The sequence below is a fragment of the Bison bison genome, unplaced genomic scaffold, assembly GCF_000754665.1.
Source record: "Bison bison bison isolate TAMUID 2011002044 unplaced genomic scaffold, Bison_UMD1.0 scf7180017864242, whole genome shotgun sequence".
Lineage (NCBI taxonomy): Eukaryota > Metazoa > Chordata > Mammalia > Artiodactyla > Bovidae > Bison > Bison bison.
In genome coordinates, this window is record NW_011494814.1 from 3,036,941 (window position 1) to 3,052,240 (window position 15,300).

Below are 15,300 nucleotides of genomic sequence, written 5' to 3' on the forward strand. Positions count from 1 at the left end.
ATCTCTTTCAGAACTTTCCAGTTTATTGTGATCCACACAATCAAAGGCTTTGGCAGAGTCAATAAAGCAGAAATAGATGTTTTTCTGGAACTCTCTTGCTTTTTCTATGATCCAGCGGATGTTGGCAATTTGATCTCTGGTTCCTCTGCCTTTTCTAAAACCAGCTTGAACATCAGGAAGTTCACGGTTCACACATTGCTGAAGCCTGGCTTGCAGAATTTTGAGTATTACTTTACTAGCGTGTGAGATGAGTGCAATTGTATGGTAGTTTGAGCATTCTTTGGCATTGCCTTTCTTTGGGATTGGAATGAAAACTGACCTTTTCCAGTCCTGTGGCCACTGCTGAGTTTTCCAAATTTACTAGCATATTGAGTGCAGCACTTTAACAGCATCATCTTTTAGGATTTGGAATAGCTCAACTGGATAGTTGAACTGGGGGTAACAATACACTCATCTAAAGCTTAACTTTTGTGACCTCCCCTGATGTTAATTCTATGCAATGAGACATAAACCGAAGTCTTCTGGGAGTTTCTGGGAAAGCTTAGTTTTCTTGATTAAAATCAACAGTCAGGGCTATCATAGTCCATTTCTCCCTCCTTCTTGCCTATATCCCATAGATGTCATATCTAAAATTGCAGCTACCACCTTGTATATGTGAAGCGACAACCAAGACAATGGAAAATGACAAACTAAAGACGGTAGGTCAAAAAGATACCAGAGGCCTGAACCTTTGTCTAACATAGCTGCCGTACCAACTTGGACCTCCTATTCTTAGAATTACATTCCTATTCTTAAACTAAAGCTAATATAGTTAGGTATTCTGTTTTTTAAGGCAAGAGTTATTCTCAATAAATATAATGCTTAATCAGTCAAAAATTTTTAAATCTTTCAGTCTACAGAATATTCAAAGATAATCTCAGAAATCAAAGTGAGAAATTGGGTAAGGAAATTTCTGATTTTTCACAATGGATATCTAAAAAATTTTTTTGAAAAAAAAAAAACAAAAGTTTCCACCTTCAAGAATCAAGAAAATAAGAACTCATATTACCTGACATATTCTGTCAATATTTTCTTCAGTTGGCATTACGAAGTACACTGCGGGAACATCTGGAATAGGATCTCGATCAGAGTGCAAAAGCCTATAAGACGTAAAGAATATAAAATTTACTTTTTTCTTAGTCACTTATCTAAAAAGATAGTTAAAAACACTACTTCTCAAACTAGAAGTTTACCAGTTCAAGGACAGTGACCCGTACTCTAAAAGCTCTTACTGCAATCAATCATTTAACCCAGCTTTCTTCTCGTATCAATGTTAATATTATTTATTAGTAAGATCCTAATCTCAGTTTTAATTTCTTCTACTCCAATCACTTTACTTCTAATACCTCTTATGGTCAGAGTCTCTTCAACCAATATTCCCTCTGAATGAGAACTAATGCACATTCAAAATCAATTTTATTCCCATTTTTCATAGAAATATGGTGGGAGGAGGTAAGTGGGAGGAAACTGCTATTCTCTAAGAAAGGGAAAACAGAAAGCTGGAACTGTCTTTAGAATCTTTAGAAGTGATGAAAAATTTAGCTATAAATAAAATCAAATATATTTTTTAAATGGAAGATATATGAACGCTTCCTTAAATCTTTAAGACAATATATATCATTCTATTTATTGCTTCATGAAAATGCATAAGAGATCAGCTAAGCATCTCATAGACTGTACAACTTGATAGCTTTTTCTTTTACAATTCAGGGAGTATAGTCATTCAAATATCCCAATAGCAAATGAATGACAAAATGTCTTTATTCACCGCTATAAGATTTTACCATGTTTTTATCAGGAAAAAAGAGAAATATTCTATTTCTACAATATTCCAGTCATGCTTCTGTAAGCAATATCCCATATACAATCTTCTACATATATCCTTTTATATATACAAATATTTCACTCATCCTTCTGTGAAGAAGAGAGTGAAAGAGGCCCATGCTGCCAGTGAGTCCACAGTCAGTAACTTCTTTCCATATGTCTGGCTGCTGCTAACATCAAAAGGATTATAATGTGCTGGCAGCCACTGGTTGCTGTTGCCTTACACTGACTGTCTAACTATCTAAAAGGCTACAACCACCTTTTCATAATCTGGAAACCTGTATTGTTTTCTACAAATCAGCTTCAACCAACTTGCAGATTATTTACAGTAACTGATGAAACATTCTCCAGCAAAAAAGGAAGAACAGTCAGACACAGGGTGCATAGCAATTTACCAGAGTAGCTATATATTAATAATCTTTTCATATTCTCATGTCAGTAGCAACATGTATGCAGCAAGAACACACAACTGTCAACTGGCAGAATATCTTGTTACTCTTTAAAAGTACTCAGGCTTCGTTTTTGTTAGTCACTGTTTCTGAGCCACTATGGTTCAGCAGACAAACAGCCCAGCATAATGGTCAAGCAATCTGTCCACAACTCTACAATTAATTACCTATACAATTATGGGACAATCACTCAAACTCTACAAACTTTAGTCTTTTCATTTGTAAAACAAAATAAAATAAAATAAAATAAAAATTCATTTGCTGCCTTAAACAGTAAGGCAGCAAAAATAACCAATGCTTAAAACACACCATCATTTTCAAGGATGGCATAAACCTTAACTTCAGTTCAGGTCATAAGCATTACAAATCACCAACAATAGATGCGTATTTTAAGTCTGACATAAAAATGAAAGGAAAAATCTGTCAAATATTATATTTCATCAAACCTAAGGTGCTATCAATTTTAAAATATATTAAACTGACAGAAAAATGGTGCCCATTAAACTATGCCATGGCATTAATAAGATAGACTCTAATTTCATAAATATTAAAAACTAAAATGATTTTTTAGAATTAATGTAATGGTCTTATTAATTTACAACAAATATTTAATATAAAACTGGAGAATTTAAGACTTTAACCAGATTCTGATACATTACTCACTGGAAATCTAAATCACATTCCCAATAAGAGCATGTTATAATTCAACATATTAGAATATCACAGAATGAAAACTGATAATGTCCTAAAAAACCAAAAAGCAAATAGGTTACAAAGCCATAAAACTGGACTCCTTCAGTACATAAAAGTATTAGTAGCTATTCAAGAATATAGTCCTCTCTAAATGTCCAGTAGGCTAAGTATGCAAAATAACGCAATTTATTTGCTTTACCAGTCATATTATAAGGAATGTAATCAAATAAATTCAGTGGTTAAGAAGACAACATAGAAAGTCCCTCTGGAGACTGACTGTCATTATTTCCCAGTTACTTAAGTTTTTCAAATTAAAGATATACCAATTTAGATATTCCTCTTTTAAAAAAGTGTATTTTTCTTATCCCTCACTGAAATAAATGAACTATAGTTTTACTTGATAACTGTATTTATTTTATTTTCATATATGACCACTTTGACAGCCAAATAACATAGTGAGGCTAAGTATTAGTGTAACTACAAAGAATAATAAACAGAAAGCTCTACCTGTCATCAGACATCATAAAATTTTTACAACTGAATCATTGCTCATCTTTGAAAGGGAGGAAAGTAAATCCAATTAGGAATTTGGGGTGATTCTTTGAAATTAAAAATATGTTTTCTATTTCTTTTTACCTAAAATAATGTGACAATACAGATCAAGAATAGGAACAGGTAAAACTACAATTACAAACATTAAAAATAAGTCCTATATATGACATAAATACGGGACCCATTTAGAGAGAGAAAATACAAGCATCAAGCAAGGCTGATATTCCTGCTACTATTAATAATCACAATTATTGAAATGTCCTTATAAAAAGAGTATTTCAATTAAAGGAATAAAAAAATTTCAAAGCTGAAAGAGACCTTCAGACAACCAGTTCCTTTCCTTTACATAAGAGAGCAAACCAATCTGTAGGAAAAGACGAAAAAGAGAAAATTTAAATTCTCAGACTGAGGATTATTTTTTCCTTTGGAAATAAAAGGTTTAATAAGATAAGAGGGAAAAATGCTGTTTTCTATATACAAGTACTATAAGCTAACATTATTTTCTTAATAAACACCCCTAGTAATTTGATTTCAGGGTGGCTAATATTTTTTAACAATATATTTGAAAACAAATGCCATTTCTAGAAATATGTTAAAACTCACAGATGCAGAGTGATTCCCATGTCTCTCAGCTCCTTCACAGATAGCAAAGGGGAGATGATATCTTGGCCAAATCTGTCATAAATGAGCACCTAGTTAAAAGAAAAAGAGTCACATGTTTCTAAAATATAATTATCAATAAACAGTTAATAGAGAACCCAATATTAAGATACTGTTGAAGTACATTTTATTTTGTTTTATTTTTGCCACACTGGACTGTCAGTTCCCCAACCAGGGATTGAATCTGAGACCCCTGCAGTGGGAGCACAGAGTCTTAACCACTGGACCACCAGGGAAGTCTGAGTACATTTTATTTTAATATACTGAATTCTTATACTTACCTCAATTTAGTATTTTTCACAATTATTTACCAAAATGTCCACTTACCTAGTAATTCATTCTTTAGAAGTGTTATTACTCTGGTTAAGGTAAATTATTATGTAAATTCTTCTTATAAAATACTTTTTTCTAGGTTAAAAAACACACTGAAGACTATAAGATACTAGAGACTATAATAAGATATAGCTTATTATATCTTAAGCTATAATAAAGGACTTTGAACATACAGTAAACTCAGATACACTCCCCTATCCAGTTCACACATATCCTTTCTAAAGACAGAAGTAAAAATCAGTCTTCCCTTGTGGCTCAGCTGGTAAAGAATCGGCATGCAACGCGGGAGACCTGGGTTCGATCCCTGGGTTGGGAAGATCCCCTGGAGAAGAGAAAGGCTACCCATTCCAGTATTCTGGTCTGGAGAATTCCATGGACTGTATTGTCCATGGGGTCGCAAAGAGTCGGACACAACTGAGTGACTCTCACCTTCAAACAGTAGTCACTCTCAAAACTAATGCTTAATAAGTTCAAAGACTATTTATAAAAATCCTCCTGCTCTAGTTACAAAAGGTTGGATGTTGCAGAATTCAAATTCTTCTTTACATCTCAATACCATATTATTAATCTTGTGATAAGAGAAGTGATGGGTAGGGAAAGAATTTGACACGAATCTGAATGAACCCCATAAATTCTCAAGTTATTTAATTCATATGCTCAATATAGGCACTCAGAGAAGGCAATGGCAACCCACTCCAGTACTCTTGCCTGGAAAATCCCATGGACGGAGGAGCCTGGTAGGCTGCAGACCATGGGGTCGCGAAGAGTCAGACAGGACTGAGTGACTTCACTTTCACGCATTGGAGAAGGCAATGACAACCCACTCCAGTGTTCTTGCCTGGAGAATCCCAGGGACAGGGGAGCCTGGTGGCTGCCGTCTATGGGGTCGCACAGAGTCAGACACAACTGAAGCGACTTAGCAGCAGCAGTAGCAGCAGCAGTATAGGCACTAGAAATAATAAGTATTGCAAAGGGCAATAGGAAGGTGACTGCAAATAAACAGGAAGGAAGAGGAAAATGAGGGACCCTGCTAAAGCTTAAACTGTAAATTCAATATAGATGATTTTAATCACCTTTATTAGCATTAACCCAAAGGACTTACAGGGGCTCATAAAAGTTTTCAAAATACTCCAAACTAACCAAGGTGCTGCTAAATTGCTTCACTCGTGTCCAACTCTGTGCGACCCCATAGACGGCAGCCCACCAGGCTCCCCCGTCCCTGGGATTCCCTGGGATTCAACTAACCAAGTTGATTTGCTCTTAATTCGTAGAAAGAGAGAAATATAAAGTGGCTATAATCGAATAAAGTTTAAACCAAATCAATTGCATTATAATCTCTTTGAAGAACAAGATGGAATTAACAGATACAAACTATTAATAGTATACATAAAACAGATACACAACAAGCATTTACCATATAACACAGGGACCTACATTCAATATCTTGTAATAACCTATAACGGAAAATTTGAAAGAAATCTCTGTATATAACAGAATCACTTTCTTGTACCCCTGAGATTAACACAATATTGCAAATCAACTATGCTTCAATTAAAAAAAAAAAAAAAAAAGATTCACATTAAGCCATGTTAAATAAAAGCAAAATATTCACGCATTACAACTAAAATGTATTACTCTTTGTATTATAAGAATCCTCCATCACTTTATTGGTATAAGGGCTGAGAGAAAGAATCTCCATTAAAATAAAAGTCTCTTACCTTCCAAACTGGTTCTCCAGTGCTATTTTTAACATGAGGCACATTAAAATTCAACATACGCTTCAAAGCCACTGGAAATGAAAACAGTCTTATTAAATATTACCAATGTCTGTGATTTCACTTTCCTCCCACATTTATTACTTATTACCTCAAAACAAAATGCACAAATCACTCTGGAAAAACTGATTAATCAAATGACTTTGTAAGACAGTTTGATCAACAGCTAAAAGGCATGTGTCTAGATTTTCTAACATGCGGTAAGCATCTGTTTCCACATGAACATGTGAAAAATGTTCAGGAAGAAGCCTTTTCCATGTCTCCTGATGATACCACACTACATTTTATATAGATGTAAAAAAAAAAAAAAATCATGTCAATCACAAACTTGCAGTGGCCTCAATAGATAAACTGGTGCTGTTGTCTGTTTATTGTATAGCTAAGGCAACGGCACCCCACTCCAGTACTCTCGCCTGGCAAATCCCATGGATGGAGGAGCCTGGTGGGCTGCAGTCCATGGGGTCGCTAAGAGTCGGACACGACTGAGCGACTTCACTTTCACTTTTCACTTTCATGCATTGGAGAAGAAAATGGCAACCCACTCCAGTGTTCTTGCCTGGAGAATTCCAGGGACAGGGGAGCCTGGTGGGCTGCTGTCTATGGGGTCGCACAGAGTTGGGCATGACTGAAGCGACTTAGCAGCAGCAAATGAATAGATTAAGATCAGTATTGATGGGCTTCCCTAGTAGCTCGGCAGTAAAGAATCTGCCTGCCAATGTAGGAGACATGGGTCTGAACTTTGGTCCAGGAAGATGCCGTATACCACAGAGCAAATAAGCTCATGCACTGTAACTACTGAGCCTGTGCTTTGAGACCTGGGGGAACTGCCAACTATTGAGCTCATGTGCACCAAGTATTAAAGCTTGTGCACCCTAGGAGTCCGTGCTCTGTAACAAGAAAAGCCACCACAATGAGAAGCCACACACTGCAATGAAGAGCAACTCTCAATCTCTGCAACTAGAGAAAAGTCCATGCAGCAATCAAAAATACATATATACATTATTTTTAAAAAGATCAGTATTGCTAGAAATAAAAATCATCTATATTTAATTGGTTCAAAACCTTCATACAGTAGTTCTATTTTTTAGCTGTCCTGGAGTCATTCTATGGCAAATTTATCCTGTCAGATCCACTAGTGAGACTTTCCTATAGATGTGGTAGGTAAACAATAAACCCTGATTAAAAAATATACAATTCTATAATCACAGAAGTTACGCTCTACATGTTATAGCATTTTGTGGTTTTTATCGCTTTTCTGTTCATGATTTATAGCAGACTCAGTACTCTTTCTGGAAAATCCCATGGAAGGAGGAGCCTGGTAGGCTACAGTCCATGGAGTTGCGAAGAGTCGGACACAACTGAGTGACTTCACTTTCACTTCTCACTTTCATGTATTGGAGAAGGAAATGGCAACCCACTCCAGTGTTCTTGCCTGGAGAATCCCAGGGATGGGGGAGCCTGTTGGGCTGCCGTCTATGGGGTCATACAGAGTTGGTCATGACTGATGCGACTTAGCAGCAGCAGCAGAAATGTTTTCTAAGAAAAATAAAAATCTTGCTATACTTTTATGTCCCCTTCATGGATCACAGCCTTGTTGTGGTGAAGGGGCTTGCATAATTCAGTGAAGCTATAAGCCATGCCATGCAGGGCTACCCAAGAGAGATGAATTAATGTGGAGAGTTCTGCCAAATTGTGGTCCACCGGAGGAGAGAATGGCAAACCACTCCAGTATTCTTGCCGTGAAAACCCCATGAACAGTATGAAAAGGCAAAAAGATCCGATGCCAGAAGATGAGTCCCCAAGGTTGGTAGGTGTCCAATATGCTACTGGGGAAGAGCTGAGAAATAGCTCCAAAAGAGTGAAGAGGCTGGGCCAAAGCAGAAATGACACTCAGTTGTGGATGTGTCTGATGGTGAAAGTAAAGTCTGATGCTGTAAACAACAAGATTGCGTAGGAACCTGGAATATTTGGTCCATGAATCAAGGTAATTGGATGTGGTCAAACAGGAGATGGCAACAGTGAACTCTGACATCTTAGGAATCAGTGAACTAAAATGGATGGGAATGGGCAAATTTAATTCAGATGACCATTTTATCTACTACTGAAGCCAAGAATCCCTAAGACATTAAGCAGCCCTCAAAAAAGAGTTCGAAATGCAGTACTTGGGTGCAATCTAAAAAACGACAGAATGATCTCAGTTTGTTTCCAAGGCAAACCATTCAACATCAGAGTAATCCAGGTTTATGCCCTAACCACTAAGGTCAAAGAAGCTGAAGTGGAATGATTCTATGAAGACCTACAAGATCTTCTAAAAATACCATCAAAAAGAGATGTCCTTTTCATCACAGGGGTTTGGAATGCAAAAGTAGGAAGTCAAGAGATATCTGGAGTAACAGGCAAGTTTGGCCTTGGAGTACAAAATGAAGCAGGACAAAGGCAAAAAGTTTTGTCAAGAGAACACATTGGTCACAGAAAACACCCTCTTCCAACAACCCAAGAGACGACTCTACATACGGACATCACAAGATGTCAATACCAAAACCAGACTGAATTATATTCTTTGCAGCCAAAGAGGAGAATCTCTATACTGTAAGCAAAAACAAGACCTGGAGCTGTCTGTAGCTCAGATTAGGAGCACCTTAACGCAAAATTCAGGCTTAAACTGAAGAATGTAAGGAAAACCAGTAGGCCATTCAGGTATGATCTAAATCAAATCCTTTATGATTACAGAGTGAGGTGACAAATAGATTTAAAGGATTTGATCAGATAGAGAGCCTGAAGAACTATGGAATGAGGTTTGTAACACTGTACAGAAAACAATGACCAAAACCATACCCAAGAAAATGAAATGGAAGAAGTCAAAGTGGTTGTCTGTGGAGGCCTTAGAAATAGTCTAGAAAGAAGAAGGCAAAAGGCAGGGGAGAAAGAAAAAGATGCACTCAACTGAATGCAGAGTTTCAGAGAAGAGCAAGGAGATTAAGAAGGCCTTCTTAAAAGAACAGTGCAAAGAAGTAGAGGAAAACAACAAAATGGGAAACACTTAAGACCTCTTCAAGAGAACTGAAGATACCAGCGAACATTTCATGCAAAGATGGGCATAATAAAGGACAGAAACTGTAAGGGCCTAAAGCAGCAGAAGAGATGGCAAGAACACACAGAAGAACTATACAAAAAAGATCTTTATGACCCAGATAGCCACGATGGTGTGGTCACTCACTGAGAGCCAGACATCCTGAAATGTGAAGTCAAGTGGGACTTAGGAAGGATTACTATGAACAAAGCTAGTGGAGGTGATGGAATTCCAACTGAGCTATTTCAAATCCTAAAAGATGGTATCAAAGTGCTGCACTCAGTATGTCAGCAAATTTGGAAAACTCAGCAGTGGCCACAGGACTGGAAAAGGTCAGTTTTCATTCTAATCCCAAAGAATGCCAATGCCAAAGAATGTTCAAACTACTGCACAACTGCACTCATTTCACATGCTAGCAAGGTCATGCTCCAAATCCTTCAAGCTAGGTTTCAACAGCATGTGAAATGAGAACTTTCAGATGTACAAGCTGGATTTAGAAAAGGCAGAGGAACCACAGATCAAATTGCCAACATCCATTGGATCACAGAAAAAGCAGAATTCCAGAAAAACATTTACTTCTGCTTCATGGACTATGCTAAAGCCTTTGACTGTGTGGATCACAACATACTGTAGAAAATTCTTAGAGAGATGGGAGTGCCCTGAAAACCTGTACGCAGGTCAAAAAGCAACAGCTAAAAAGGGACATGGAACAATGGACTGGTTCCAACTGCGAAAGGACTACATCAAGGCTGTATATTGTTACCCTGCTTATTTAACTTATATGCAGAGTACATCATGCGAAATGCTGGGCTAGATGAAGCTCAAGCTGGAATCAAGGTTGTCAGGAGAAATATCAATAACCTCAGATAAGCAGATGACACCACACTAATGGTAGAAAGCGAAGAGGAACTAAAGAGCCTCTTGATGATGGTGATAGGGAGAGTGGAAAAGCCGGCTTAAAACTCAACATTCAAAAAACTAAGATCATGGTATCCAGTCCCACTTCATGGCAAACAAAAGGGGAAAAAGTGGAAGCAGTGACAGATTTTCTTTTCTTGGGCTCCAAAATCACTAAGGATGGTGACTGCAGCCATGAAATTCAAAGATGCTTGCTCCTTGGAAGGAAAGATATGACAAATCTAGATAGCTTATTTGGAGAAGGCAAAGGCACCCCACTCCAGTACTCCTGCCTGGAAAATTGCATGGATGGAGGAGACTGGTGGGCTGCAGTCCATAGGGTTGCTGAGGGTCGGACACGACTGAGCGACTTCACTTTCACTTTTCACCTTCATGCACTGGAGAAGGAAATGGCAACCCACTCCAGTGTTCTTGCCTGGAGAATCCCAGGGACAGAGGAGCCTGGTGGGCTGCCGTCTTGGGGTCGCACAGAGTCGGACACGACTGAAGTGACTTAGCAGCAGGAGCAGCAGCAGCAGATAGTGTATTAAAAAGCAGAGATACCTCTTTGCTGACAAAGATCCATCTAGTCAAAGCTATGGTTTTTCCACTAGTCATGTACAGATATGAGAGCTGTACCATAAAGAAGGCTGAGTGATGAAGAACTGATGCTTTTGAATTGTGGTGCTGGAGAAGACTCTTCAGAGTCCCTTGGACAGCAAGGAGACGAAACCAGTCAATCCTAAAGGAAATCCACGCTGAATATTCACTGGAAAGACTGATGCTGAAGCTGAAGCTCCAATACTCTGGCCACCTGATGCGAAGAACCAACTAACTGGAAAAGACCCTGATGCTGGGAAAGATTGAGGTGGTTGGACAGCACCACCAACTCAATGGACATGAGCTTGAGCAAACTCCAGGGATAGTGAAGGCCAGGGAAGTCTGGTTCCAACTGGTTTGCAGCCACAGGGTTGCAAAGAGTCGGACATGGCTTAGCAACTGAACAACAATACTTTCATATGAAACTGAGATTGCCAAATATTCAAGGGAGGGTAGCTTATTAAATTTTTAAACGACTGGGAACCCTAAAATCTACCTGGTTGATTTTTAAAAAGCATTTGAATCAGGTTTTAATAAAAGAGAATAATCTACAACATAAACACCTACCAGAGGAATTTATAATACTAAAATCACCTGAGTAGCAATTTACACCATCTTCACCCACTAGAAAAACTTCTACTAAATGCTTATTTCTGGAGGCAGGTAAAATAATAGAGGAGATTGCACTTCAGTGATAAATACATTTATATGTACAGAGATACAGACATGATTTTTTGGTAAAATGCTTGTACCTAATATCCAGACAATAATACACATTGCCAATAATTTGGATCTACTTCAGAAGCTCACAGGTGTTATATTTCACCTTCGTAACAGAGGACCACTAGGAAGATTCACAGCCTGGGTTACATATGAGTTTCAGGTGCATGGTGTTCTCCAGAAGAAGGCCTCCACTAATGCAAAGAAGCCCTAGTCAGCAGATATTCCCACATTTGCCTTCTTACCTCCATCTTCGTGAATTTCCCCAATTGTAAGCCTTGGCTAACTTGTTAACAGGGATTCTGACACCATGGATTTGTTAATAAAGTAAACGGTCTATGCTCAAGAACATACAAGAATGTATTTTGGGCTTCCTTGGTGGCAAAGAATCTGCCTACCAATGCAGAAAATGTGGGTTTGATCCCTGAGTTGGGAAGATTCCCTGAAGGAGGAAATGGCAACCCATTCCAGTATTCTTGCCTGGGAAATCCCGTGGACAGAGGAGCCTGGTGGGCTACAGTACATGGGGGTCACAGAAGAGTCAGACACACCTTAGCGACTATAACAATAACAATTTTACTTTCATTAGAGTAATTCTCTAAAGGCTTAAATTCATTGCTTTTAACTGAAATGACCAAACATACTATCTGCAGTCCTAGACTTCACTAATACAGTTTCATCCTTACCTGGAACGCATTCTTCATTCACTATACATTCAACCACACTTACTATTCACTCAACAAATGTTTAGTGAGTGTTTACCATCTGCCAGACATTGCACCAGCTGTTGGCACTAAACAAAACATTCAGTCAAAATTACTTCTCATTAAGCAGCTTTCATTCTAGTTGGGGGGAGAAAGCAAGTAAAACGTGAGATTACGATAAGTGCTATGGAGAAAAACAGAGACCACAGGTAGAAGAGATGGTTGTGGTGTAGTTTAGTCAGAAGAGGCCTCCTGAGAAGCAACATCTGAGGAAAATCCCAAAGGAGGTGAGGAAGTGAGCCATGCAGATCTCTCTGAAGGTAATATTCCAGAAAAAGGAAAGGCTCTGAAGTGCATTCTGGTGTGCTCAAGGAAAGGAGAGAGTAATAGCAAGTGAGTCAGAAAGTTGAGTGGAAAGCAGATCATATAGAGCTTTGTAGACACCTTTGGCTTTTACCATGATGGAAATGAGACGCTGCTAGAGTTGTTGCTGCTGTTTAATCACCAAGTCATGTTTGACTCTCTTGCGACCCTATGGACTGTAGCCCGCCAGGCTCCTCTGTCCATGGGGCTTCCCAGGCAAGAATACTGGAGTGGGTTGTTATTTCTTTCTGCAGGGGATCTTGCCCACCCAGGGATTGAACTGGGCAGGTGGATTCTTCACCTCTGAGCCACCTGGGAAGCCCCAGGCTGCAAGAGGATTTTGAGCAAGTATGTGACATGATCACTCCTGGTAATGTGGGGAAAAAAATGAAGGTGAACAGGAATGTTAAGAGCTCATTATGCAGTGTCAGTAGCAGATTGAAATCTATTACTGTTTCTTTGAATTTCAAAGGAAGGAATCAAGTACAGCCAAAATCCTTTCTGTAGACCATATTAATTGTAACCAGTTGTATTCCTACTCAGATTTATATGCAGAAGAACTTAACTACGAGAGACACAACTTTCAACTTGAAAATTCTTGATGGCTTATTTGTTAGCTCCTCAGAACTGATAGTTTGCCAACTATCAAGACAATTAGCGAACAGGTATAAACTATTAGTTTGTATCTAGCAGGTGTAAACCAAGTTGTCAACAAAGTTTCAAAAAAAAATGACAGAACTAACAGTATCTAAGGTGGAAAAAAAAGTGCAGAAGCAGTATGTATTTTTTTTACTCATACTTTCACGGTATAAATGCGAACTATATAAGCATGTTCTATTAAACATGAAATTGATAACGCATTGTTTAAAAACACTGGTCTACCAAGTAATAGGAAAGGTATTCATTCTTTTTGCCATTCTTACATCCCATTCCAGCGTGCTAAGGGCGGAAATCATTATCACTAGGCATCTCTCTTCAGATTAGTTCATAGGAGAGAAATGGCAGAATGGAATCTGCTCTGGAAAGAATATCTAAATTTTGTAATTGTAGTGGAAGTGCCGAAAGAGTAAACTCTCAACATTTAAATGAGAGAGAACCGAACCACGCACAGCAACAAACGCGAAGACCTCATAGATGGCAACAGAGGGCGGGAAATGCCAGCTGCCAGATCTTGTCGCCACGGCTTTCTGAGACCTAGCAGGAAAGACACAAGAGCAGGACCGTAGCAACCCACTCACCCCTAAAGCACTTTCTCCAGCACCACATCAGAGGGCCGACTTACCAAGCTAATGGAATCTCTTCCCTAAAAACTCAAAAGGGGAGGGGCTTTCGATGCCCTGAGAACTGGATTAAACTCTGAGGACCGTTTTCGAGCTGCACGCCACGCGACCGAGGCCGATAAGCAGAGGAAGATGTCCTCATGGCAAGCACAAAACCGCAGAGAAGGGAGTAAGTTGGTACCTGTTTGTCTCTCTCGGATACTAGCTGCTGCGGCGCCCGCCATCTTGGCTCCCACCATCCACTGCCGGGCTGGCGAGCCTAGCCTGACGATGACGTGGCCGGTACGACCGCCCCGGAAGCAAAGACCAAATGGGAGGGACCACAAAGGGCCGGCCCCGCCTCCTCCAAAGTGACTGCCCCCCGCTCCCCCCCGACCCCCGACCCCGGTCCCCCGGCCCGCCCCATGCCAACTCTCTCCACTGAACTTGGAGACCCAACAGGAGAATGACGCTTTTGAATACCTGATACTGTTTACAGCGGCCAGACAGGAGGGATTTTTAACCTATCAAGGCCCAACTTCTGAAAGTGTAGCTGCTTTAAATTGCGCTGATACAGCGTGTTGTAGCGCTAAAAACCTAATTAAATGCAGGACTGTTAGTTTGGTCGTCTACAGATATCTTATGTTGTTTGGCTCAGTCGTGTCCGACTCTTTTGCGTCCGCTAGGCTCCTCTGTTCATGGGATTCTCCGGAGATTACTGGACTGGGCTGTCATTTCTTCCTCCAGGGGAAGGAATTTCTTCCTCCATTCCCCAACCAGGATCGAACCCGCGTCTCCGAATCTTCTGCTTTACATGCGGTTTCTTTACAGTTGAGCCATCTGGGAAGCCCCTTCAGATCTCTTGAGGTAATAATCTAGGGGCTTAAGAATCACAGGACTGAAGTAAATGAAGTTCATGGAACAAAACTGGCACTCACATGCTAGCTGCCTTACCTTTACCCAGTGCAGCTGGAGAGGTGTCCCATTTGCTTTTATCTGGGAGACAGGTGGCTTTGAAGCATTGCTCTAATCAGGCAGATTTCTTAATCTCATGTTAGGAAAAGTAGTCTAGCTGAGTGGGGTTGTTTTGCCATCATAGACACAGGAGTCAGGAAGGTGCAAATTGGAAATTTGTATTTTCCTCCTTTTTGTAAATGCAAAATCACAAAAAAGTTCTTTGGTGTGGTGGTGGGGGGGCGTTAGTGGATAATGCAGGTGTCTTGACATACACTTAAAACCATGTGATGACAAAATACATCCAATATTGCTTTCTAACAATCCATATTTTTTAACTGGATGTTAAAAATGGACACAACCCATTTCTCATACCATCAACAGCGTTCACTTTTGATATTGCATTAG

The 15,300-nt window shown here is 39.3% G+C and overlaps 1 protein-coding gene across 2 annotated transcripts in view; it reads right to left on the reverse strand.

The window, feature by feature from the left end:
• SCFD1 (sec1 family domain containing 1) overlaps window positions 1–14,243 on the reverse strand; it is a 114,769-nt gene extending 100,526 nt beyond the window's left edge. The window contains exons 1-4 of one of the 2 annotated variants that reach the window (XM_010847020.1): window positions 14,141–14,243; window positions 6,269–6,339; window positions 4,161–4,249; window positions 1,049–1,139 (exon numbers count right to left, since the gene is read on the reverse strand). In XM_010847020.1, coding sequence (XP_010845322.1) covers window positions 1,049–1,139; window positions 4,161–4,249; window positions 6,269–6,339; window positions 14,141–14,198 — 309 coding nt within the window. In that variant the 5' untranslated portion in view covers window positions 14,199–14,243. The remainder of the gene's footprint in view (window positions 1–1,048; window positions 1,140–4,160; window positions 4,250–6,268; window positions 6,340–14,140) is intronic. The other variant, XM_010847021.1, reaches the window with a different exon arrangement.
• Window positions 14,244–15,300: the final 1,057 nt, after the last annotated feature.